General features: G+C 42.4%; 2 protein-coding genes across 3 annotated transcripts in view; both read right to left on the bottom strand.

Annotated features, from left to right (window-relative positions):
• Nucleotides 1-6,948: 6,948 nt before the first annotated feature.
• LOC117041283 (tripartite motif-containing protein 29-like) lies at nt 6,949-16,037 on the bottom strand. Of its 2 annotated transcripts, XM_033139890.1 has the most exons (8): nt 15,601-16,037; nt 13,844-13,939; nt 11,629-11,862; nt 11,494-11,516; nt 10,449-10,585; nt 8,949-8,979; nt 7,784-7,815; nt 6,949-7,210 (listed from the first exon to the last, which is right to left on the bottom strand). In XM_033139890.1, exons 1-8 carry the CDS (start codon nt 15,904-15,906, stop codon nt 7,110-7,112), a joined length of 960 nt encoding a protein of 319 aa, XP_032995781.1. In that variant the 5' UTR covers nt 15,907-16,037; the 3' UTR covers nt 6,949-7,109. The 2 variants fall into 2 exon arrangements, with proteins under 2 accessions (XP_032995781.1, XP_032995782.1); XM_033139891.1 differs by lacking the exon at nt 8,949-8,979 and having other exon boundaries at nt 7,140-7,210; nt 15,601-16,034.
• Nucleotides 16,038-23,101: 7,064 nt separating this feature from the next.
• The window catches only part of PPARGC1B (PPARG coactivator 1 beta), a 101,344-nt gene continuing 97,889 nt past the window's right edge, over nt 23,102-26,556 (bottom strand). Inside the window, exon 12 of the mRNA XM_033139892.1 lies at nt 23,102-25,164. Within this exon, the coding sequence (XP_032995783.1) occupies nt 25,061-25,164 (104 nt within the window). The 3' untranslated portion in view covers nt 23,102-25,060. The remainder of the gene's footprint in view (nt 25,165-26,556) is intronic.

Consider the following 26,556-nt stretch of genomic DNA (forward strand, 5'->3'; position numbering starts at 1 on the left):
GAGCTTGAGTAATGATACCCCTGGGAAGTGTTTCTCAGAAATCATGTGGGAGTTTAAAAACAATGCCAAAATACCTTAGGCAAGCTTGCCTACTAATGCCATGCCAGATACTTGACTCCAGCTTTCTTGTTCCCACATGCTGATCTTAATCATGCAATGTTATAACTGAATCTGCTTGGTTTGAGAAATATCCACAACTGCAGCATTAAGGTCATTGTGTGTTAAATCAAAATAGGAATGACGTCACCGATGCTGGCCAGATAATTACACCAGATCTACAGTACTAGAAGAACATAAGAAGAGCCTGCTGGATCAGGCCAATGGCCCATCTAGTCCAGCCTCCTGTTCTCACAGTGGCCAGCCAGATGCCTGTGAGAAACGCACAACCAGGACCTGGGCACGAGAGAATCTTCCCCTCCTGCAGTTTCTAGCAAGTGGTATTCAGGAGCATTACTCCCTCCAGTCGTGAAGGGAGAGCATCGCCATGATTGCCAGTAGCCATTGATGGGCTTATTCTCCATGAATTTGTCCAATCCTCTTAAAGCCATCCATGTTGGTGGCCACCTCTGCCTGCCATGGGAGTGAGTTTGCGTGAAGAAGCAATTGTCTTTTATCTCTCCCGAATCTTCAAAATAGCTGCCACATGCAGCTCCTATATTGAGTCTCTTCTGGTACGACCATCCATCAAGTATGTCACACATCAAAATGGTGGCAAATCAAGGATTTAGAATTAGTCCAAAGGAGACAAATATGAGAAGGAAGGTGGGGTGGGGAGTTAAGTCTCTTAGGGTACAACTTCAATGGGAAAAGGCATCCTGAAAGATTGGCAAGGGTGCATAATTTAGCAGGATGAGGGTTATAGTGAAGACAGTTGACACTCTCTGTGGAGGAACTGAGAAAGGCAAGACACACAGGTTTCAACAATTCTGCTTGCCACATTCAAGTATGTTGAGCAACCAACCTTCCTCCCATTTTGAAGGTGCCGAGGGAGAGATCGCTCAGGCAGTTGTGCAGCAACCCCTGCTTCGTTTCCTGCTCCATAGTTGGGAGGAGGGCTGGAGGTTCTTTGGCATCTGTGTGACCTAGGTGCCTGGAGAGCCTTGGCCCAGGGCTGTCTTAAGCTTATCTAGCATTGTGGTGCAAGGATTCCTCCGGCGCCCCCACCCCCACCCCCACATTTCCCTCTGGGTGGGCAGCACCTGGATGGCGGGACGGAGGCTCCAGGCACGGCACGGCGCTGCCGGCAAAGCTGGAGGATGGCTCCTCCGGCAGGGAAGAGGCTCCGGGAGCAGCATGGCATGGCGGAGGCGGATGAGGGCGGTGAGCTGATGCCGGGAGGTGCCGCATTCAGCCTTCGCCTCCTCCATGGCACCCTCCAGAACGTGGCGCCGTGGTTCCCCATGCCACTAGCTTCTATGGCTAAGACGCCCCTGCCTTAGCCATACTGGAAGCATTCTTCACTTGCCTTTCCTACTCCTGAATAGGAAAGGTAGGGATGAGAGAGTAGGACACCATTGTTTTAAGGCACTCGTTTCCAGTGGGTGGGGGTGGTAGCTGGTGACTGTAGCCTTTGGCTTGGCCAACAAGGCCAGCCAAAAATTGTAGACCCCTGAAAACACATTTCTCCATTCATATTGTGGCAGATTTACTCAGTTTTGTTCTATGCAGCATCCGTCAGAATAAGCTTTCTTCTTTTAAAAGCTTTGACAGATGAATGATCCTCCACACAAGAAGAACTGTATTTGTTATATGGAGTCACAGTCACCTGTCCAAATGATGATTGACTGAAACTGTGTGTTCAACATGATGCAACATGAACTGAATTTTTTTTCCATCTCTGAAAAAGAACTCAGAGCTCCCTTTCTGTAAACAGCTAATTTTGCAGAATCACTTGAGGCTACAGAGCCTTTGGTTATGACAGGTTTTGGTGCTGTAATTAATATGACAAAATGATTTGAAAACAAAATCCCTGCACTACATAAATGTAATTTGAGAATTGCATTAAAAATCATGTATTAAAAACAACCAAGTATTTCTAAATGCTCTGGGAGGAATACTGTTATTGCCAATTATAGAATTGGAAAAGCCATTAATTTAAAATCTCAGTCTCATAGTCTGGATGCAGAAATTTGGTTTAATTAAGAAAGATGCTTGTATCTTCAGCTCTCACACACTGGTGGTGCCCAGTTTGTAACTACAAATGCCAAAAGCATTTTAATTCATGTTACCACTGAATACTCATAAAGCAAGTTTGGCTCCCTAAAGTATGTATGAAATATTACTGAAATCTCTCTTTATAGTTGTCCAAATATATTTTAAGAGGCTGCTCCGGGAAACATTATTTAATGAACTTTTGTGTGCCAACTTAATCCCTAAATTCAATTTTAATTAAAACAGTCTAGGATTAAAGATAGCAGGCATTATCCCTTGACACTTGAATTAATCAGAATCAGAGGAACCATTCCTCAAAAGCTTGTATTCACTCCAAATTCATAGTGTTTTGCAGCTATCCAGCTATGTCTGTAGATTGGTGCAGTAAACTTTTCTCTGAGCTGTACCATTCCATCCAGTCAGTGTGGGTGCACAGGATTCAATCCTCCATACCAAAAATAAATAAATAAATAAATAAAAATCAAATAATATGTACACCTGCAAAACTAGATGTTAGGGGAAAGGGTTCTAGTCTACTCTTCTCCCTCACATGTAGTGTTTTTTTGTGTGACTATATATAAAGGAACATTCAGTCATGTGAGTCCCTGACTGCAGCTTGAAATGGTAGGGCCAACGGACAGGTTCACCTGTGTAAAGTGATGCATGTAGAGGCAAAATAATCTTAATTTCACATATACGTACATGGGATCTGAGCTGACAGGGACCGACCAGGAATGAGATATTGTGGTTGTGGTAGATAGTTTGATGAATACGCTGATTCATTGTGCAGCAGCTGTGAACAAGGCAAATTCCATGCTAGAGAACATTAGGATAGGAACTGAAAGCAAAGCTGCTGATATCATAATGCCATTATAACAAATCTATTGTGCAACGACCACAGTTGGAATACTGTGTACAGTTCTGGTTGTCTCGCTATGATAAGGATATTGTAGTGTAAAACATAAACAATAAAGAATGTTCTTTAAAAAAAGTTTAAAGAATGGCAGAGGGTGATATCTAAATATATCTGGCAGGGCAAACAACCAAGGGTAAAACATAAGCTGTTGGTTGACATAAAGGAAAGAGGGGGGTTTGGCCTGCCGGACCTGAAGTTATACTTTGAGTCGTCCTGTTTAATATGGGTGAAGGAGTGGATGACATTGGAAGACAAAGAAATATTGGATATTGAGGGATTCAATAACAGATTCGGGTGGCACTCGTATTTGTGGCATGATAAAGCAAAAGTCCATAAAGAATTCCTAACGCACGTGTTCCGGAAACCATTATACGAAGTGTGGCAGAGAAATAAAGCATTACTAGAAAGGAAAACGCCAAGATGGCTGTCGCCCACGGAAATATTAACGGTAAAAAAAATTAATATAGGAGGGAATTGGATAACGTACGATGATCTCTTAGTAGAGTCTGAGAAAGGCTGGAAAATTAGACCATACGAACAGATAGCCAACAAATTGACAGGTTGGATACAATATTACCAGGTTTACAATTTATTTAATGAAGACAAAAAGAAAAATAATTTCGATATAAAAAAATCTAAATTTCAAATTGATATATTGGAGGGAAAGAAAAAACTATTATCAAAGATGTATAATTTTTTATTGGAGTGGTTTACAAAAGATGAAGAAGTAAAGGAGGTTATGATTAAGTGGGCGATTGACTTGGGATATAATATACAATTAGAAAGGTGGGAAAGGTTATGGAATCACCACATAAAATTCATGGCCTGTATAAATCTGAAAGAAAATTTAATGAAAATGATGTACCGTTGGTACCTAACACCGGTCAAAATAGCTAAAATGTATAAGAAAGGTAGCAAAAAATGTTGGAAATGCGAGCAGAAAGATGGAGACTTCTACCATATGTGGTGGCTGTGTGACAAAGTTAAAGTGTTTTGGGAAGTAATATATAATGAGATAAAGAGAATTTTGCAGTATACATTCCCTAAAAAACCAGAGGCGTTCCTACTCGGCCTGGTTGGTGAAGAGATCAGAGGGAAAGATCAGAGATTTTTTCTGTACGCCACCACAGCGGCCAGAATCTTACTGGCTCAGAACTGGAAGTTGAAAAATATACCAACGGTAGAAGGTTGGAGAATTAAATTAATGGAATATTCGGAATTAGCGAGGTTGACTGCAAGAATTAGAGACCAAAGAGATCAACGGGTTCAGGACGATTGGAGCAAATTTTTGAAATATTTAGAAGATCATAATTATGTAAATCACTAACAGGGGTGATAGAACACTTGCAACCGAGGAAAAAAATATATAACCAAAGATGGAGGTATTATAATAGAGAAAATGGAATGTGAGATACAAGGGAAAGCGGATGAATGATGTAAATTAAGAAAACTAAAGTAGAGACGGAGGGAAGTCAAAACTCGGCGGAGTTTTTGCAATACTGTAAAAATTGTATGTGGCAAATGTGTGTTTAGTTTTGTTGATTTTTGAAAATAAAAATATATTTCAAAAAAAAAAAAAAGATAAGGATATTGTAGTGTAGGAGAAGTTTCAATAAAGGGCAGCCAAAGTGATCAAAATAATTTGTTGCTCCCTCTGACCTTTTTGTTGTTGTTTAAGGCTAAAGATCTCCAGAATAGGAGAAACAAAGCTCCAAAAACAAAGAAGTTATTCAGGAGTTGCCTGTGGTTCCTGTTTCTACTGCAGGTGGAAGCCAGAGGTGAACAGAAATATTAACTGACCTGCTTTTTCGTTTTCCTTTACTGTTTTTCATCTTGGTGTGGTTCTTAGGTCTCAGTGTCACAACTGCAGCAGCAGAAGCCCTGGGCAAGAATCCAGTATATGTCCTCAAAAGATGATAAGGAAAGTGCAAGCCAAGCAAGGAACTGATAGTGAGGTTTATGGCACAGGTAGTGCTTAGCTCAGGGTACAGGTCAGCTTAGATCTCTGGACCCTGTAAACCTCTTGGCATACATGTAGTTTGTGGAAATAGGAAATAGGAGCTTTCCAACTGGCTACATGCATAAGGGAACTCATGCATATGAAGGGATGAGATGAAATGCTTAAAATACTAGTTCTTCTTGAAGGATGTTTATTCACCGCAGAAACATAGGCTCCTTCCTCCACTTCACTGACCACGAGGTTCTGCTGATTTAAGTATTACATTTCTCCAGCAACATTTCCCCTCCCCCTTCCTCCCTTTAAGGATTTAAGACTTGTTAGGATTTGTTCACTGGGGCTTTTATTCACAGATTGTTCACCATGTACATACTTTCAGCAGTTGTTTTCATTGGGGCACTTTTGCAATCACAGTCTAACCAGCCCTCTAAATTGAAATGGCCATCTCATTAAATTTTAATGGAACTTAAAAAAAACCCAACCCTGACAGACAAGGACCATCAACCATATGCTTATTTGGGGTTCTTCAGAGGACACCAAACCGTTCTGTCTCCAAGAACCCTGAAACTCCCAGCACAGTAACTTGCTGTGGACACAGAAGTTCCTAAGATCTTCCAGAGTTTCCACTTCCAGAAGGTGCCCCCTTTTACCATACTTGCAGGAGAGTGGCAGATCTGCATATTCAGTGATTTGGGAGGGGTTCTGTTGATGGGAATGGGAAGCCAATGCAGAAAAAAACACATAAGAAGTCAACAGAGCATATTTTAAACTGCAGAGAGCTAAATGTGAATCCAGCAGACCAGCAATACACATCTTCTCCTCCTTCAAAGGACTTAATGCTATGCTAATCACCACCCAAGCTTTATTTCCATCACCAGAGATTGGCTTAATTATGCAGGAGTTATGTTTGCAAGGCAATGGATTCCATTTGATTTGCTCCAAGCGAACAATAAAAGCAAAAAGAATCACCCAGCACTTTCAGCTTTTCATGCTGTCAAACAAATTAACACAACTATACTCAATACAAACAATCGCTTACCAAGAGGGCTGCAAAACAGAATCTAAGGGCAGTTGTACAGCACATGATAACAGAGTTTGGAGCCCTTCAAAGAAAATGTTTTGACAGGATGGCACAAAGGATTTTGATTGGCTGCTTATATGTTTTGTTCAACGTTTTGTAGTTCCATTATTATTACACACATCAAAATACAGGGAATGGGAAACAAAAGTAGTCCAGGCATTTTCCAAGTCACTCACAAAAACTATCAAACAGATCCCCCCCCTTCAAACACTAAAGCCAGCAGGTAGAGAGTGCCCACTCTACCTAAATGAGCACCTATAGAGTGCTTTTTCTGAACTGAGACATCATCAAATCCCACTAGGTTTCTTTTGCAACTCAGACTCAGTTCCACCAGACAGCTCCAAAGCATTCCTCCTGTTATGTATCTTCCTGTTTCTATAGCCAGTGAACCTGGGTGGGATCTTTTTTCTTATTAGTTTCATCATTTCTGAACGTCTGCACCTTTAGAAGAGGAAGAAAGGCTGCTGTCATCATCATCGTAATCATCATCATTTCTAGCTGCTCATTATCAAACACTTAAAAAAAACACCAAGCCCAGAACTTTCCATATTTTCCCTTCTTTCTTCTAAGCCAAATCTTCAGCTCATAACGACAGGCATCAGTAACCTGCTACTACCAGGGTGGGCAGAAGGCAGTTGGTGGACCACTGGCTAATTTCTGATCAGAAGCAGATTGACTTTTATGGTAGTGAGAGAAAGAAAGTTTGGAGTCCTAACTTGGACAAACCTTTGAAAGGGCTTTGGATAGTGCTCTAAACAAGATTAACAACTGCACCAGATCTAGCTACACTCCAGCTGGAAGTAATTCACAAAGATCACTTTAGGAGACACAAAAGGAGACAAAGCTGTGATTCCAAGTATCTGTGGGCCAGACAGTACCAGCATAAGCCATAAGGTTGCAGCTTACGATTTTGAAAATGTTGTTCCTTGAGATTTTTAACACTAAAAAGTTGTCAAAACATTGAAATAGTGGGAACCTTGACAGACAATTCAGTGGTCAGTTGTTCATAGTTCATGGTTTATTCTGTTTTGCTTACCTGGATTTTCTCCAGATATATCCCTAGTCAGTGGTGGTGGCGGTGATGGGAAGACTTTGCAAATCACATCTGATTGAAACAAAATGAGCAGCTAGTTGAACGTGCTTATCATTAGCAGAGGACAATGAACGTCATAAACCCATCCATGTACAGCTATTCACACCTAGCCTGATCAAATACACTTCTCATTTAATTCAATGGGATGTACTGCCAAGTAAGTGTTACATTTATTCTATCACTATAAATGTTCCATAATATTAGAATATTAGGAGTGTATCTGCCTTGTTTGGTGTAACTCTAAAAGTAACTGTGCACGAAGTTTGGTATAAGAGCCACGAGCACATTTCAAAGCTGCAGTATGTCGTGGAATTTTTGGAAGATACAGAAAAAGCAGGCATATTTGCTTCAATATGAATAGCAGCAAATGCTTTTATAAAATTGTAGGTAGGTCTACAGTTTACTACTAGTTTTGAAACAATTGCATCCCCCCCCCCATTTAATAAGTTTCCTACCTGCTCTATCATCACACAGGATTCATGGTCTGAACTACATTTTAGAAGGTGTTGGCAGCATAATTTTGGAGGAGGTGAGGTGACATAGACTGGCATCTTGAAAATTAGTAGTGATGTTTCAAACACCTACCATCAAGAGAGAACTCAGCAGCTGGGATTGTCCTTGTGAGAAACGAGAATAATGGGTATCAATTGAAAGAAAAACATGGAAGAGCAGAAGATTAAAAGTCACACAAATATGGGAAAACTTCCTAGAAATCATAACATTACACCTGCAATCCTTTTTGCACTTACTGTACCTGAGAGTAAGTCCCATTGAATTAAATGAGATTTACTTCTGAGTAGAATGCATAGGTTTTCATTGCACTTTGATTATAGCTTTTTTACCATATTGTTGCATGTATCTTGTGAAAAGGGCATTCTGCTGAGTTAATTCAGATTTTGGAAAGGCTTCAAGAATTGCTTTAAAGGGACAACATAACCTGCACACATGCAAAATGCAATTTTCATACCCGTACAACACACATTAGTCACCTCTTTGCTAAGCAAAGTATTGCTCCAGTCTAGACATATGTCCCATTGAATTCAACAGGGCTGCTTCCCAAGTGAATGTAGGATTGTAATTTTTAATGACAGTAATATCAAGTCTATGAATGAGCAATCACAACTCAGGTGCTGCAGAGCAACTTTTCATATTGCAGCATTGACTTAAAACACAATGCCTTTCAACAGAGGTGGTTCGCACAAAGCCATTCTCATTCTTGGTTGTTGCACCCTCTGCCTGAGCCCAGTGTCCATGTGGACAGAATCACATACATGATAAAGAAGCCTGCGCATGTATGTAGGCATGATACACACTGTGTACACAGATCATGCAAATCACACCTAAGCAGCATTTCTTCACTCCTTGTTCCTGGTGTAGATCTTCACTCACCCCCTCTTCCCTGACAGGGAAGGGGGCACCATTTTGCAGTTTGTCTCAGGTGCAACAATATCTTGGACATAGTGTCTATTGAATGCTAAGCTTATTTCAACACTAAATAGAGCTACATGAATTGCAGGAATTTGTTCTTTTTAAATATGTGGATTGCACTGTGTTTTGTGACCCTTCTCCATATGTTTTATCAGGAAATAATCAACTAGGTTCTTATTTTGTGAAGAAAGGTATGGGGAACCCATAGCATTCATCTGATGTATTACTTCCTATGCTGTTCATTTCCTAAATTGAAGCACAAATGAATGGAAAACCCAATGCTGGGTGTGAGGCACAGTTTGAAAGACAAAAAGGGATTTACCTGCTCCACTGTGTTTGGTTAATGATTTTACCTATGAAGAGTAAGAAAACAGGACAAGACAGCTGATTCATACAAAACCACTCTTGTAATCAGGAACTGTTTCTGCAAGACCCATTTCCAGGACAGATTTGGCATGATGAGGTTTTGGAAGCAAGCCGCCTCAAGAGATCCCACAGGTGTGATTCAGCATGTCATTTGCGAAATTACATTCAGAACAAGGTAAGGAATCATAACACCAAGAGATGGTGCAAGATCAAGGCAGGTAAGACTTGGGTGCTCTCCTTGTTTTAAAGCAGTGGTATCCAACATGGTGCCCTTGAGATGTTCTTGGGTTACAATTTCCACCATCCCTGGTCACTGGCAGTGTGGGATGGGTAGATGGGAGCTGTACTGGCATCAAGTTGCCTACCCCTGCTTTAAGAAATCCAGCAGCACACACAGTTAAGGGATGGATCAGTCTGTTTCTGATCCATGATTTTGCATGTGTCCATTCACAAGTCTGTTCTGAGCCATTTCTAAATTAATATGTGAATATGTTTTTAAAACTCTGCTCCAAAATTTGAATTTAAGTGCATATTTAAACCCAGTACATAATTATTAAATACATAGTTAAATAATTTAAATACATAATTAAATAGTATTTTATCACAAAATGAGTATTTTATCTCAGTGAATGTATTTGTTTATGTATCTTATCCTGAAACAGGTGTCCTAAATGCATTTTGGTGCATGTTTGAGCCAAGAACAGTATTGCAAAATCCAAAGAAGTGTGAAATCTGAAGCAGGCATTTGAGTGAAGCTGTTTGCTTTTGGAGAGTGTGCCATAAGGTCCTGGAGAAAAAGTGAGGTTGACTCCTTTGAGAAGATAATTCTCTAGCACTCACCTATGTCTTAATATTTCCAGTTTGTGCAGTTAATAATAGCTAGGTTTAGTCCCATAAAGGTGGTGGCAGGAGTGTCTAATAGTCTGTCCCTTAGGAGTTAAATAGCTCCACACCAGCCCAGGACCTGACCAACATACCAGCAGAAAGAACCTTCACATGCAGTCAGCTATGAGGAGGAATGAATTGTCTAATAGGGATTTTGCATCACCAAACATGTGGAAGGGATAAAATATCCAAAAACAAACGAGGTAAAGAAAATCTGTCCCATGAGTCCCGTAGTTGTTATACTGCTGTGACCGATCATCAAAATCTTTTTAGATAAATTGCAAAGGGTATTTAACCTATGGTAGATTATATTTTGTATCTTTGAGTAAACAGATGAAATTAGACTATGCCCTATAATCAAGTCAATGAAAAATGTGCAGCATGGAAATAGGGTAATTCAAGTTGCTATATATAGCAGATGTGTATATAGCAGGAGAATGTGCATACTGCTTGTGCACATATCTTAAAGTGCATAATCTCTAGCTATTACTCACATATCAGCATATTCACTGTAACTTACATAGCTTACTTAGCACTGCTGGGGGAGGTGTTCTTTAGTACGTTCACTTACCATGTACTACTTGCATCAGGGCGTCTAGGTTGGAGATATACATGGTTGTGTGACTTCTGACATCCTGAATGTCTGACTGATCCAGATGCACTGTCAGCACTTCCACACTGTCATTGCTGAAATTCTGTTTCTTAATCCTAGCATGTACAAGAGTTCATTCAACCAACCACGCAACCAAACAACCTACCAAACATCCACCCTGATTGTAATGTCTGCCACTTCTAAGGGTAAATACTAAGTTAACCTATGGATAGTGTACGGATAGAAGAGGTTGTGTATGTTGTTGCTTTTGAGTGAAATTCCAATGGTGCCCTTGCACTCACAGAAAGGGATTTGTTTCGGCAGAGTTGTCCACTAATGGAAGAAGAGGGGAGAATATTTTTGCTGATTTCCCCTGTCAGGGGCCCTCTAGTGCCAACCAGGATGGGGCAGAGATGACAGGATGTAGAGACTGGGAATAGAGAAAGCTCAAGCACTGAGTTGGATAAGGCTTTCCCCATTCCATCTTCTGAGAGTGAGGTGTGGGATAACTGGACTCATATGCCCAACATGCTTAAGTCCAATTAATGCATGAAGGGGTTAATACCACAGAGTAAGCTGTTGTGCCAGGCTTAGCTACTTAGCTATGTCAGTTCCCTTACCTTTGGAGGAAATAGGGAATCAAGCTTATCCCCCCCCCCCCCGGTCTACATGAGAAGCTCAGCGTGTGGAGGCTTGAACTGGTTACTCCAGCTCAACCGCATGGCTCTCACTAGCCACTTTTGAGTTCCTATACCAATAATCTAGGAACTAGACTATCATTAGCACAATTATCCAAAATGGTCCCGTTATTGCTACTGAGGAGGCAAAAACACATTCCTGAAGATAGGAAAGCTAATATTTTCAGAAGATGTAGGAGGAAGAGAAAAGACTCCATCATGCCAAGCTTCTCATTACCTGGCAATGAGTCCATTCAGTGGACCACCATATGAAACCACATACATGTGGAGAGCGGTATAGTCTGTGTGACAGGCAAACGAAGGGGAATGTGTGGTGTGCAACTTACCTCTCTTGGGCCAGCTGAAAATCCTACATAAAGACAAAAAGGGGAAAAAAGAAATTGTTTTTATTGCACGCCGAGAAAGGGGGGCATCCAGCAAATGAGACTTCGCTAACTTGAAGGGGAGAAAAAGCTGCTCACCTTGAGGAAGATGCAAGCATCTGTTTTCTCTGTTAGTGCTTGTAGCTCCCGAAGGCCCTGGGCAGCCATGTCCCTCTTGTCTGCCACTTGCTTCTTCAGAGCAGCCATGTCAGCCAGCTGCTTTTTCTCATTGGACTGGATGTCACCTAGGATCTGCTTCTCCTTCTGATCTACCTGAGACTTGATCTCTTGGAAGATTCTGGAGAGCTGATCTGTCAACATTTTTTTATTGTTCTAAGGAAAGAAAGATGGAAACTTTTTTTTTTTTACAGTTGAATTGTTGGACTTAGGGCATAAACCCGGGGTGTCTTGAGCAATACTTCCCTATCTAGGCTAAAAAGGATCATTAGCTCCATTGTCACAGTCCCTCCCCTGTTCATAAAACTCCCTTAGGAAACAACCATTAATTTAAAAGGTGTGGAGATAACATTTTTATAGTGAAAAATGACATATCGTTTCCGCAAAACAGGCCACCAAGCTATCAAGTTTATAGCTCTAAGCAACCTCCCAAGTACTGTATATTCTGGCGTATAAGACTACTTTTTAATCCGGGAAAATCTTCTCAAAAGTCGGGGGTCGTCTTATACGCCAGGTGGAGAAACTGCAGTCGAGTATATCTCAAACTCTATATTTTAACTGGAAAAGTTGGGGGTCGTCTTATACGCCCAGTCGTCTTATATGCCAGAAAATACGGTATGTTGCCAGTTGCTCTGAAAAGCACTGTGGGCATCAACCCCTCAGAAGATCACACCAAAGTATTCTTGCCTCAGTTATCCTGTGGCTACCACCACTGAGTAATGTGCAGTGCAAACTTTTGCATATATACTCAAGAGTAAGTCCCATGTAAGTGTGCATAGGACTGCAGCTTTAATGTCAACAGAACTTTTTAATTCCCAGATCCTAATACAACCTCCCCCAACCTGGAGTCATCAGCCTCAGCTAAGCCTATCTCTGCTGTCTGCTGCTGCTGCTGGGAGTTGTGGTTCAGTTGTAATGCTTCACCCACTGACACCTTTCACTGGATCCTTGCGCCTTGGCTGGGATCTCTTGCCTGTTCCCTGGCTTGACTTTGGCTTCCTCACCATTGGGCGCTCTTTTTCTCATGTCCTGCTGGTTTCCCAGCAACTGAAGCACATGCACCAAAGTAGTACCAGAGGCTCACATCTCACCAGTCTTCTGTTGTGGCAGAAAAGGTTGCCTGATATGCAGGGCTGTGCAGAGGCAGGGGTAGCCCTTGTCCTGGGCCTTGGAGAGCTAAGCTGGCCAGCCCCCCCCCCGTCAGGGCCCAGCCACTGGCAGAGGAAAAGAAGTGCGGGGGGAGCGCACCGCCCCTGGCAGCGCGATCCTGGTGAGGTGCCGTTGTGGCTGCCCCCCGCCCATGCTGGGCGCCATGCCCCCAGGACACACGCCACACCCCTGTGGGCAACGCACAACACACCCAGGATGTGTGTCACGTCCCTGTGGGTGGTGCGCCACGCCCCCAGCATGCACGCCACGCCACACCCCACCTGCTCTCCGTCTCCCCACCTCCCGGGCTAGAGCATGAAGCTCTGCCACTGGGCCCAGCTGCTATTCTGTTTGAGTTTTTAACTTTATTCTAACAAGACTCCCACCCTGGGCCTCAGACAAGCTCTATGTGGGTCTGTGATATGAAGTGCTGCCTTGGAAGCCCCCTAATGTCTGTTAGTGGTCACACACTCTTAACCAGGGAGAGACCATGTTTTCTGTTATTGTCCCTGGTAAACTACTGACTTTATTTTGTCCCTAACTTGGCTGTTAGGTAGATTTTAGGGATGCCTTAAACAAAAACTGAAAGTGCACATACACATGCACTAGAGTTGCCATTTTTTAAAAAACCCCAGTCCTTCCTCTGAGGTTAAGTATCTGAAGAGGATGTAGAAACACATGCCTGTCCAGACAGTAAATAGAGCGTGCACTATCTAAATCTGTGTCCATGTGTGATAGCTAGCTAGCTAGCTAGATAGATACACACACACACACACACACACACACACAGAGAGAGAGAGAGAGAGAGAGATACTGTAGATGTTCAGCTAATAAACCTTCCGGTGAAAAAAGTCACTGGCCAAAAGTGCTGCATAGTTAAAATGAAAAGATTGGGGTGCTGGATGGAGAAGCATATTGGAGACACATTCATTATTTTCCACCTGGGACCTGAGAGTGATGCATGTCATCATGAAGTTACAGCACAAACCTTTATCTGATCCTCACTTTCCTGAAGCTGTAAGAGTGTCTTTTTTGTGGCAGTTTTGTATTCCTGCATTGATTTCATAATCCGCGAGAGAATTGCCTGATTAAGAGAAAAACAGAAGCGAAATCACAGAACTTATTTGGTAGATTAATCAACTATAGCAGAGGTTCCAATACTGATCCTTGGGGGACTCTACGTTCTACTTCTTTCCATTTGGAGAACTGTCCATTTATTCCTATTCTTTGCATCTTGCAACTTAACCAATTCCTGATCCACAAGAGGACTTCTCCTCTTATTTCTTGACTGCTAAGCTTACTCAGGAGTCTTTTGTGAGATACTCCGTCAAACATTTTTAGAAAATCCAGGTATGCTATGTTAACCAGATCACCTCTGTCTATATGCTTGCTGACACCCTCCTGGGTTTGTGAGACAGGATTTTCCCTTGCAGAAGCCATGCTGGCTCTGCTTCAGCAGGACTTCTTCTTTTATGTGCTTAGTTAGTTTATCTTTAACAATAGTTTTCACCAGCTTTCCAGAGACTGACGATAAGCTGACTGGCCTGTAATTTCCAGGACCCCACCCCCCATTCCTTTTTTTTTTTTAAAAAAATGGTGTTGCATTGGCTATTTCCCAGTCTTCTGGTATGGAGGCTGTTCCGAGGGACATATTTCTGTTCTGAAGACCAGCAATTTCACATGTGAGTTCCTCGAGAACCCTCAGGTGGATGCCATGCACCCTGGCAAGGATGCTTGTGGTTGCAGTTTGAGAATGGAATGCACATTGACTTGGAAAAAACCCCCCATTGAACTCCATTTGTATGTTTGGGCTTCCATGATGGTGAATTTCTGCTTTATTTGTCTTTTCAAATATGTTGGGTCTTCTTCCCAAGTAGCTAGACTCCTAATGATTTAAAGCACTATCAAGTATGCAATTAAGTACGCAGAAGTGTTCCAAGGCTCTTCTGTCCCCATATCCTGGTCAAAGTCCCACTAGCCTCAGCAGGACTTTTATTTTTTATGTAATTTTTTATGTAATTTATCTCCTGCCCTTCCTCCTGAAGGAGCCTAGGGCGGCAATCAACAAGCAAACAGCAAACTTGTTCTTCTAGAAGCAGGCTGCAGGTTGTTACAGAAGGCCATCAAATTAAAAGCAATGGCATTAGTTACCACTAACTTATTTGCAAAATTGTACTCTAATCTAGCAGCGGCTGTTGATAAGGTGTTCCCCAGGAAGGGCTGTTAACCTGCAGTGGAGTGTTTGTTAATCTTGGCTGGCATACTGCCATGCTCAGAGGGGGAGAAAAAGTCAATGATCAATGCCAGGAACTGTAACGCATTAACACATTGTCAAGCATGGAAATGAAGAGTGCTGAGGCTAAGCAAGGTCTATAGGCAGTCTCCACTGTTGGTTTGGTGTCACTTCTCAGTTCAATGGGATCTTCTGGGTGAAAAGCGCATGCTACAGTGAGCTACAGCCCTTCCCCTGACTACATATTTGTATAAATACATGCCTCACCATCAGAAAAAAACACCCCACAAGTATAATTTGCTACTCCTTAGTTATCAGGCTTTGAATGCTACTTAATGCTTGATATTTTTTGCTTCGTTTTCTCCCCCCAATACTAATTCTTTCAAAGTCTTGCAGGATCCCTTTCTTTACTTCCACATTCTGACACCCGTTTCTATTTAAAACACCTCTCTCTGTTACATTTAATTGGAGGACCTCTTTGGAACACTCCATGCCCGGTTGAAGCCCCTTACCATCTGCTTGTCGTACTCGTCCTTCAGGGCGACGACGCTGTGGCTGCTGTGGGAGCCAGTGGTGGAGCAGGCCTTGCAAACACACGCCAAGTCGTCTTGACAGAAGCATTCCAGCAGCATGGCATGTTCTGGGCATTTCTTCTCCTCCTGGGTCCCAGCGGTCCCAAGAGCCACCAAGGCATGGTCCTTCTGGGTGGCCTTTGAATTGTGTTTCCTCAGGTGGTCCCTGCACAGGGACGCCTCACAGGTCAGACACTTCTTCTCTGCTGAGTGAGGTATCCCTAGGCAGAAATCGCAGGGAATCATGATTCTCCTTTCTTTGAGCTTCCAAGGAGGCTTTTCAGTCTGAGGAGGCAGCGAGGAACTGGCAGCTCTCTATTGACAACCTGGCATGAACCTTGAACACAGGGTAGGAGGTGCTGGCCTTGGACTCCTGAACTGTGTTCAGTATGCCCTGTCCCCTCTTAGGAGTTCCTAAGAGAACTCCTGCAGCCCCAGCTCAGGGGCACAGGACGGTCATGTATGTTGTGTATCACCATGTTCCAGCAGGGGTTGTTTCAAATTCCATTGCTGTCTCTCTGCCATGGATCCAAAATCCATGCAGACTAGCTAAGCTCCAGTTCAATGAAAGGAAACCTGCAGGATTTTTATTTTTATGTGGGGTTTTTTTTTAAATATACACTATATGAGAGAGCAGAGGTTCCCAAACTGTGGTCTGTGGACCACCAATGGTCAGTGAGCTTCATTCAGGTAGTCCATAGTGTGTCTGTAAAAATACAATTAGAAATACATTTGAAAATCATACAGTGCTTGCAATAAGCTTCCTGAACTGGGGTGGGTGGGAAATAGAAAGGCAACCCATTCCCCGCCCCCTTTCTGATTCCTTCTCTTTAATAACTACTTGTTGGCACAGTAGATCCTTTCAGGCTTTACTTCCTCCCTGCTTCTCCCAATTCAACCTTGTTGAGAGTGTGAGCTAGCGGGTGCTAGTGTTCACTTCCTGGCTCCATCTTGTCCGCATGCAAAACCTACGCAGTACTTAGAATGGCTTTGTTTGCCACGGGTAGTAACCAGCAGCCTTAATGGGCTATTCCCTTCTGCACATCGCTGCAATACATTTGCCAGACTCCAAGCCCCTGAGGATTTGGAAGTGGAGCAGAGGTGTGCAGGGGCACCCTGCTGTGCAAGCAAGAGTCCTTATGCTGGCTTCTGCTAGCACACCAAAGTATTTTATTCTGGTCCTTAATGCCTAGAGAGCAGAGGGGTCTGAAATGAGGATTTTCGCACATGAACGGCATTTCTGAAAACATCTCTCACAATCTCAAATAAGGGCAGGGACCAGAACATAAAGAGAGTCCTGGTAAATAGAGACACTTGCAAGATACAATTATACCAATTGGCTCTTTCTTCCCATGCCCACACACCTCCAAAGTACTCTTTCGTCCTGTTAGCAGAATAATAAATGTTATGTATTGAAGTTCTCACCCTAGGCCACTAGGGGTGTGTGTATATAGTTCATTCTGCTGCAGTTTTCACTCAGGTCCGCATATGCAAAAGAGGGATTGTAAAGTGACGTTCAGGGATTGGTTAACTACAGAAAGTTGTTACTGTTGCTTTGTAGCTGAGTTCTATATAAGTAGGCTGCTGAGGCCTTCAGCTCACTTCTGTTCCAGCCTGAGAATAAACAAGAGCTGCTTGAAAATCACTGTGTCGTCTGCTGTGTCCTCCCACAACTTAACAATAAAAAACACCAAGTTCCAAGACTGAGTGGAGAAAGTGCTCCGAAGGTTGTGTGCATACAGTGACAATCCCATCCCCCTGGGGCTTTGTGGCATGACTGAAGCATAAGTGCAATGCTTGCACTATTGCAGTGGAATGAAACCTGACTCTGGGCTCACTTACCTTTGCTCTGCATTTCTGGACACAGTGTCAGAGCTTCTGCATGGGGCACTTAATCTGGATCTCTATTAGAAACCAAAGACTACAGCTGTTCCATAAGATGGCATCTTTCAGAAGACCCCTCTGTCTTCTATAGCTGTAAATAAGGCCTACGATAGGTGTGAGGGTCACCAGACTTCAGCCGATTCATAGAGAGGACACGGGTGCAATTTAGGAGCAGAAAGCCTCCCAAAAATGTACACACAATTCCACACAGAGTTGCAAGCAAGCAAGATGAGTTGGACTTCATAGTATATTTGTTATGATTTATTTATTTATAGGCAGATCACTTCACTATTTACAGTACATGAATGTAGAGATTCTACAGTCTTTGTGATGTAAACAAGTAACTCCACAGCAGGGGAGTTTCAAAAAGAAGCCAGTTCTGAAGTATTTACACAATTTAAAATAGAACTTTTATATACCTACCAGATAGATATAGAGAATACATTGAGCAATTTGGTTAAATCATCTACGAAACTATAGAATCTGACAATGTAAAAATACAAGAAAACGTTCTCTCATTTAGAAGGTAGACATTGAAATCACACTAGAAAGAAATATTTCTTTTAAAAAATGACAATAACAAAGGAAAGGCATAAGAATCTATGCCGATTAAGGTTAAAGTATATTACATAAATAAGGACACAACAGAACACAACTGGGGGGAAATTAAGTGAAATATAAAAATCTTCTACTTTTTTTTTTAAACAGCGAACTAAAAACTTGATTTTATTGATTACAAAAGGGGTCAATCCTGCTGCTTTTACTTACCAAGAAATAAGTTATCACTTAGTTAATACATGTAAAAGAGAAGCAGAATTGGCCCCTTCTAATTATTAGCAGTGTCCTCTTCAAAAAACAAAAAAAGTAAAATCTAGTTTTTATTATAAATAACATAGCAAATGTGCCCCTCTTTTAGGTGAAATTCTTACACCTTTCTTAAGAAATGCATCAATTTAGTCTCCTTCACTCTCTCTGGCTCACATACACTCATAAACACACGCTGCAAACAGTGGTATTAATTCACTCTTTTTCACTTTTCCACTAAATAATGCCACCTAAAGCACCAGTGGCTGCATTAAAACCAGACTCTCCAGGGGTTTGCCTTGCTATCCACATCAGACATAGTTTCCTCCATGAGGAAATGGGAAACGTTTTGACTTTTTTTGGGGGGGGGGAGGGAACTCCTTCAGTATAAATTGACCCTTCAAAAATTCAGTAGGCTAATCTAGTAGTACAGGTGCATTTTTATGCATATAAAGCTCTGTGAAAACTGGCTTACCCATTCTCTTCAATGTTGTGTAAAGCTTTGAATGACAGAATTCTGCCATAGTGAAGAATATGGAGCAACCTTATTTCTTTATCTTTTTTTGAGCTCCATTTGGATCACAGCCTAGGCAATGGATTGGGGAAACCTGTGGCCTTTTGGATGTTGTTGGGCTCCAACACCCATCAGCCCCAGCCAGCATGAACCACTGTCATGGATTATGGGAGCTGTACCCCAATAACATCTAACAACACAGGCTCCCCCATCAATGACATGTGCCGTGCATTCCAAGGACAGAGAACCTAAGTAAGGCTGATGCATTTCATTTAGTCTGCCTCACTGGCACAAAGTTTAGGGTGACAGCATGATACCATGATAAATTCACCCAAGCCAGATTGGATAGCTTGCTCCTTAACACCAGGGCATAGCCGAATTTTCACTGAGATTCTACACATAACCTTTCCCCACGACATGCACATTTTTCATGTGCAGGGAGTGTACGGAGATGCGTTCAATCATGTGAGCCCCCCTCCCTGCAGTCAGATGGCAAGCTCAGTTGCAGATTGTTAGTGACAACCTCAGTCATAGAGATCCCGTCCCTAAGCTGCATTACATGCAGCAATGCTTGTGTACTTGTTACGTTTTTGTAGCATCTATCCTACAAAAAATTAATTTGTCAGAGCATCATAGCTGCTCACCTCTAGTGCATTTCTGTTGTCCACTATTAATGGTAGACTTCCAGCTATAAAATGCAAAATGCATAAGCCCCCAGGTTACTTTGGGAGAGGGGGAGCACTGCCCCCTTAAGTGCAAGGAGGTACCTGCAATCATACGTACATGAAAATGTTATGGTTGGGCCAAAAGCCGTGCTAAAATGATGCATAGGAATCAGTGATGTGGGGGAAACGATGGAAGGGGAAATTGTCAAAAAGCACACAAATGAGAACGAGGCCTAAGCAAACCATTGTTTGCAGAACTTTGATGGGAAAGCAGAAGGCTTTGAATGCTCATATTGCTAAAGTGTGTCACAAATAGACTACCCTGCTGTAAGAACAAATTGAGGAAATGCTCAGCTACAGATTAAGGACTTGCTATTTTTCATCTGGCAAATGAAAATAAAAGTGTCCTCGCTCTCTGATTCCTCTAAGGCTTTTTGACATGGGCTGCTGAGAAAACTGGATGCTAATCATGGAATCACACGACCAAGCTGATGTGAAAGTTTCATGGAGGTAGCCAAGCTCAAGACAGTCACTCTGAGAGGGAAAGTGGGATGGACATTTCCATCGACTGACAATGAAAGTGACGTTTGGGAACCCAGTTCTTCCACATGCATCTTCTTTTTCTGATGCCTGCATTCGCTCCTTTGTCTGGTTGCTGAATTTAACAGCAACCATTTGCGTTTCACATAAAAGCATGGTTATTTAAAGGACCAAGGGCAAGGAAATGGCTTATGACTTATTCCTATCGTTAAGGTATTTTTCCTAATTAAGAAGCAGTTAGGAGGGACTCCTTTTTCACTCACACATACCCACACACATACCCCTACATATAATATAGAGATAGTTCTGTTTATTTAAAAAAATAAATGTCTCCCTCATGATTGCCTTTCTCAACACACCCTCTTATTCCGAAACACCCTGGAAAATTGAATTCTTTTAATTTATTTGGTTTCTCACCTGATCTTGCAAAGGCTTGGTTTGTTTCTGCTGCTAATCGTTGTTATGGCTAGGCCTACCCCTTGAGTACGGGGTCCTTGGCTGTATGCATATTATTAAGAGAAGGAATATGGGAGAAAGTTAGGCAGACTTTGCAGAAGTATACGGAAAGCACAGGAGCGCAAGCTCTTTCTAAACAGGGCAGAGGAAGTAACCATTAAGGTAATTAAGGTCCTTCTTTAGCTAATGGGGGCAGGGGACGCTCTGCTATTCTTCTTGGCCTCAACGTGCGGCCACCTTGGGAAGTCAAAATGAGCTGAACTGCACCAAGGATTAAATCTGCCCAGACATGTTGGCAGTGATGGCTATAGCAAGGTGTAAAGCTCATTTTAATTCTCCCAACTTAAATAAGGAATAAACTTCCTCTCCCCATTCTCAACTCCAACCTGTGCTCCAAACTCAGCAAGCGAGGGGCTTCAGGCTCAGCAAGTGAGCCTTGTGAGGGACTGCACCGTGGTTTCCGGACACTAATAGAACTAGCTCCTCACACACTAGTGGTGGGTGGTGGCGATACTCAACTGCTGGTGGCTTTGCTGGTTCCCTTGTGCACCACACTGACCCCCCACTACTGCCTCACCCCTCCCGGAAAGCAGCAAGCGACTCAGCTGGCGGGAGGTCAGGGGAGGACTGCCACCCTACCACTGTCCTCGCAGTATGAGCAAAACTGTATTCTATTCTGTGTTATAGGCCAGGACTGTGGAACCCACCAAGCCCATCACAGTATGCCAGCCATCTATGGAGGCCTGCAGGACACTTTGACCCCTGACCAAACCTCTGGCAGGCTGGTACTTTGGCAGGCCACAAGTTCTGTAGGTCTGTAAAAAAGGTATCCACCCAGCTGCTGTGATTCGTGGGGATGAAATAGGACCTCCACTATACCCAGGTGGTCCTTCCGATTCCTGTGCCATTCAGAACTGAGTTTTTGGGTTTGTTTGTTTTTACCACCAGCAGCTCAAACTACTTCTTGCAGTGCATGTGGAGCACAGCAGCTTGCTGCTCTACGAAATAGAGGACCCTCTTGGAATATACCCTGAATACAAGCTTGCTGCCTAAAATTCTCCCATCGCATATGGAGCAACTTTCCAAGCTTCTGATAGCCAAGGGTTTTTGCACTGTTTGCATCCCTGTGGCTGATACAAACATAGCTGTGCTTCCAATAGCTATTAAAATAAGCCACAGGTTACTAGTGTGCCACAACCAGCATTAGATGCCCGTGCTTTTCAAACCATGCCACTCAGGCTCTACATTCAACAGTGGTGGATTTACAGCTGCTGCTGCTGCTGTACCCAGCAGCAGTCAGAGGGGCTCGATGCCCCGCCACTACCTTTCCCCTATACATGTGTGCGTTTGTGCACATGTGTGCATATTGCATAAAGTCCTAGTGAAATTTCTCACAAAAAAATAAAATAAATATTTTTATAGGCTTCAGGCAACACAAAGACCACTTATTGCACCTCTCCCTATATCTAGGATTGAGAGGCCATGTGCGTTACAGGACCTTCTTCCCTCCTCAAAAGAGCATGCGTGTGCATGCTCTAACATCATTGGTAAGTCCAGCCTCTTAAAAGTAACTTGAGATAATAATAATAAAAAAACAGATTAAGTATAAACCCATGTTTGCAAGCGATCTGCACTGAAGGCAGCTCTTTCTGGAGAGCAGAAGGACTCTTCCTCCTCCTCTGCAGCTGCATTCAACACTTTCAGCATGCTCAGAAATTTGATGCATTTTCCATCTCTCTGACCAAAGCCAGCGGTGAACTTTGATCTACCCTTGTAACCAAGCCAGGAGATGGAAGAATTCCACTTAACGGTTGTAGGGGTGGTTACTTATTTTTCTTCTTCTTCTTCTGTTCGATTGTTCTCTGAAAACATCAGCACAGCACAGGACAGGACAGGACAGTCCTACCCACCCTAAATGTGTCGCTATGTACATTCTACAGTAAGCTCTATAGCAATCACATGTAAACATCATTGTGGTGAGGAAATACTAGGACAGAAAAAGGCAGAGCTACAATGAGGCACTTGTCAACAGCAGATGCTTTGTCTGGGACAGACTTTGCTCTGGCCTGATCATGGGAGGGTCTTGCGATCCATCAGTAAGTTCTCGAATGGAAGTGGTGCAAGCAACATTGAAGCAGCCAATATCGTGAGGATGATTTTTTTTTTTTTTTGGCCAACAACACGTGAAATCGTGACATCAGTTACTATATAAAATAAGTACTGTTGTTATTAAAGCTCCACATTAAAAGACGAAAACGATCACATAATTACTATGGGATAACACATGAGCTAATGCCTTGACCTCATTCATGGTGTTTCTGATGTGTGTGGTCTTTGGCAATTTGTTCCTTTTGATTCAGATTAAATACCTGCTGGCCGAATTAAGGTTGTTGCATTCTGTATACATGGGGTGGCAAAATGCCAGAGATCTTGATCCTTTGTGAAAAATAAACCAAAGACAGGGTGGCTGATGAAGGTATTAGCAAGGTTATTTGGTCCCCACTCGAAAATGCTATCTCTTGATGCATCTGCTGGTTTCTTGGTCTGCCTCTCATGTCCCTGGTATAGCACGAGAACAGCCATACTGCATGAGGCAATAGCACAGTATATTGTGGCGAGTCTGAGCTACGTTTGAGCGAAACAACTGCGTAATTTAGATAGCGACTCCTTCCCACTAGTTGGTCTTCTGAGCTAGAGGCTTCCACACTGCCTCTGTCCCAGCATCCCGGTTCGTATCAAAGAGCCCCTAAACTAGTTGCTTAACTCACTCTAAGACTTCCTTTGTAATGACTCCTCAAATTTCTGAATCTGAGAGAAGCCAGGGAAGAAATAAAGGAGGGCACAAGATCGCCGCCAAGAGGAAGTCAAAGGAAACATCAAATAGGCAGTGACATCCATGCCTTTCTTGACAGGGAGCGGGAGATAGAGAGAGGGGGGAAGTCGCTTCACAAGGCTTCATAGCAATGACTGAATGTTTTATGGCTTATTCCACTCATAAGGAGAGTAGTGTTCAAAATGGAGCAGGATAATCAGCTGATGAGCCATGTGCCAGCTGTAAGCACTGTGAACTCACCCGGCCCAAGGTGCGAGAATTCCTTTGAACTTTTTTTCCTTTGGGTGTTGCCCACCAGGCAGATTTTGCTTTGGTTAGATGACCAGATGGGTAAAAAACTATTCCTGAGGCTACTGGTGATGTCATGTATGGCCTTAAATGAATTGTTCCACGTTCCTCTACTTCAAACTCCCACATGGACCTTGCAAAACTGCAGCTGCTATCATTATATGGTAGATGTAATGCAAAGAAACCTCTGGGCATAATTGTTCTGGGACTGGCTCTCAAACTCTCTCAGTCTTGCTGTAGACTTGTGCTCCTGGGCTACTGGTCATGATGGCTATACGGAGCTTTCAAGTTTAAAGACAGAACGCCTCTTGAGTAATAGTTGCTAGAGAGCAAACAAAAGGACTACTGCCTTCATACATTGCTGGAGAGCATCAAAAGGAGAGGACTATAACCTTTGGGTCCTACTTCTTTTAGGAATCTAGTCGGCCATGGCACAAAACAGGATGCTTGACTAGATAGGCATTTGTTTTGATCCAGAGGAGCTTTTCTTTGTTCTGATCCAGGGGAGCTTTTCTTACATACCATTTCCCTGGCAGATGGGGCTTCACTACCTTGTGACCACTGCCAATCCATCACGGACAGAGGGAAAACATGCACTCTACCCTTGCACCCTTTTCCTCTTTCCCCTTCCTCAAAAATGCACCATCTGAGAACACCATTCCTATCCACCCAGAGCCAGCTCTGGACTGAGGAATCACAATGTGCCTTGTGCCATCAACAAACAGGGCAGTGGTGATCCCAGAATTCAGCCCAAACGAAACGGAACAAATGGCTTATATAGCAAGAGCACAAGCTCAGTCGGTCACCCCTTGGTTCACCATGGACAGGGCGGAAGCCAATTTCAACTGAGTGGCCAATTGGAGGGCACCCTTTGGGGAGGGCCACATCTGCTGACAGGCAAGTGCCTCATTACAGTGCATAGTTAAAAATCAAGGAAGCGGTACAATAAATCTGAATTACAGTACATCTGAGCCATAAATACATTATAAGTATATATTTCTTTCTTCTATTAAAAATTAGTTTACAATCCTGATTCTATTCACAATTAACAATTTCATCATCACACACTACAGACAAAAAAAAAAGTTATGGTGAACACAGCTGCAAATCCACGGCGGAAGTGGGGTAACGGGGGGGGGGGGCAGAGAAAGGGGCCAGACAAGAATGGGACAGGAGACTTTTGCAGGCTCGTCCTAACACAACCAGTCAGAAGCAAAGATACTAATGTGTGGCAGTGGAACATCAACACCATGGGGACTCACAGACAGAAGCAGCTTGTTCAATGTAAACATCGATTTAAAGGGACAGCAGTCTCTCTCTCTCTCTTGTTGTATACTTAATCATTTCTTTGAAAACGTAAACATATTGGAAGTGCCTTGACTGAGGTATTGAGGTATTCCTCAAAGGTTAAGGCTGTTACCGATGTAGGCTTTCCTGGGCCTCCTGCAGCAGGCTGTCGAAATCCATGGTCTCATATTTGCTTTTTATCAGAGCTGGGGAGGACTCTTCTGTGTTGGAATCTGGTGCCAGGAGAGAAGAAGTACACATGTTGGTCAAAGGAAAAAGCAAAACCGGTTAAGTACCCCCAAAAAGAGGCAGAGAAAAGCCATATTATGCATTCTCTCCCTCTTGTTTTTTTTTTTTAATATTAGCATTCCTCAGATATTTGGTGTGGAGGAATTACGTAATTACTACACAAGAGGAACTAGGGAGGAAGGAGAATTCCCATTGGCCCACATTTTTAAGTGGGTTAGTCAAATACACACCTCCTGGACTAATAATGTGGACTGTAGTTCAATTATCCTACAGGTTACAATTCTTGGCTCAGCAAAACACCAAAATACAAGTGAGGAATAGGAGATTAGATTCCTGATTTATTCCTGCTGATTGTGTTTTGCAATTCATTTTTGTGCTGCTGAAACTTTAGTTTTTGACATTGTTTATTTATTGTGTTCTTTTTTTTAAAAAAACACACAACATTATTATTATTTTAAAGTAAAATGCCATACAAGGTTCAGCTTCATAGCATATATTAAGATAAATAAGAAATACATTCACAAAATATATTTCAGTATATAATTGTGCTATTGTATTAACTACAGTCTTTCCTAATTCTAAAAATAACACATTGTATGATTGATTGCCTGATGAATGCACTCTACCATTCCATTAGTCAATGAATAAGATCCAGCTCTGTTAAGTTTCTGCCTACATTCTTTCATTCTTATATAGCTTGTAAGCTTACTTATTGCTGCAAATTCAATACATTTTTGCCTCCCATTCTGTTAGCTCAGTTGGAGCAGGAGCATAATTTCAGGGTCATGGGCAAAAGATTCCTGCATTACAGGGGGTTGGACTACATGACCCTCACAGTCCCTTCCCTTCTTTTACTAGGATTTGAATGTTTTTTCCAATATTTTGAGTAACATTTTACTGTGGCTATAATAATGCGAGACATCAGTTTTCCTAGCTGGTTTTTGTGTGTTTGTCAATACAAATAAGGTAGGTTCTAAATATTGCAGTACTTTTTATTTTCCCTATTATATTCTTAATCTGGGATCCGTTTGGGGTTGGTTTATTGGTTTGCCTTTTGATACAACCATAAAATACTTTTATTGTATTATATAGCTGCTGTATACTGCTTTGGAGGCCCTTCCAGTAAAATAAAAATGCCTATAAATTGGAATATAAACAACTACAACAAAATAGTGAGAAGCCAGAGAAAGTGAGCAAGCTGAAGCTCTACTGAATGTTTGTGTGTGGTTGATCCAATCAACTCTGTAATAACTCAAGGTACCCCCCCCCTAATAACTTAAACAAACCATCAATGGTAATAAATAGAAGTGAACCTGTTGGACCGTCAATGAACATTAAGTACAAATGGTAACAAACACAATGGGAGACAGCGCAGC

This window comes from Lacerta agilis, chromosome 2 (assembly GCF_009819535.1).
Source record: "Lacerta agilis isolate rLacAgi1 chromosome 2, rLacAgi1.pri, whole genome shotgun sequence".
NCBI classification, from domain to species: Eukaryota; Metazoa; Chordata; class Lepidosauria; order Squamata; family Lacertidae; genus Lacerta; species Lacerta agilis.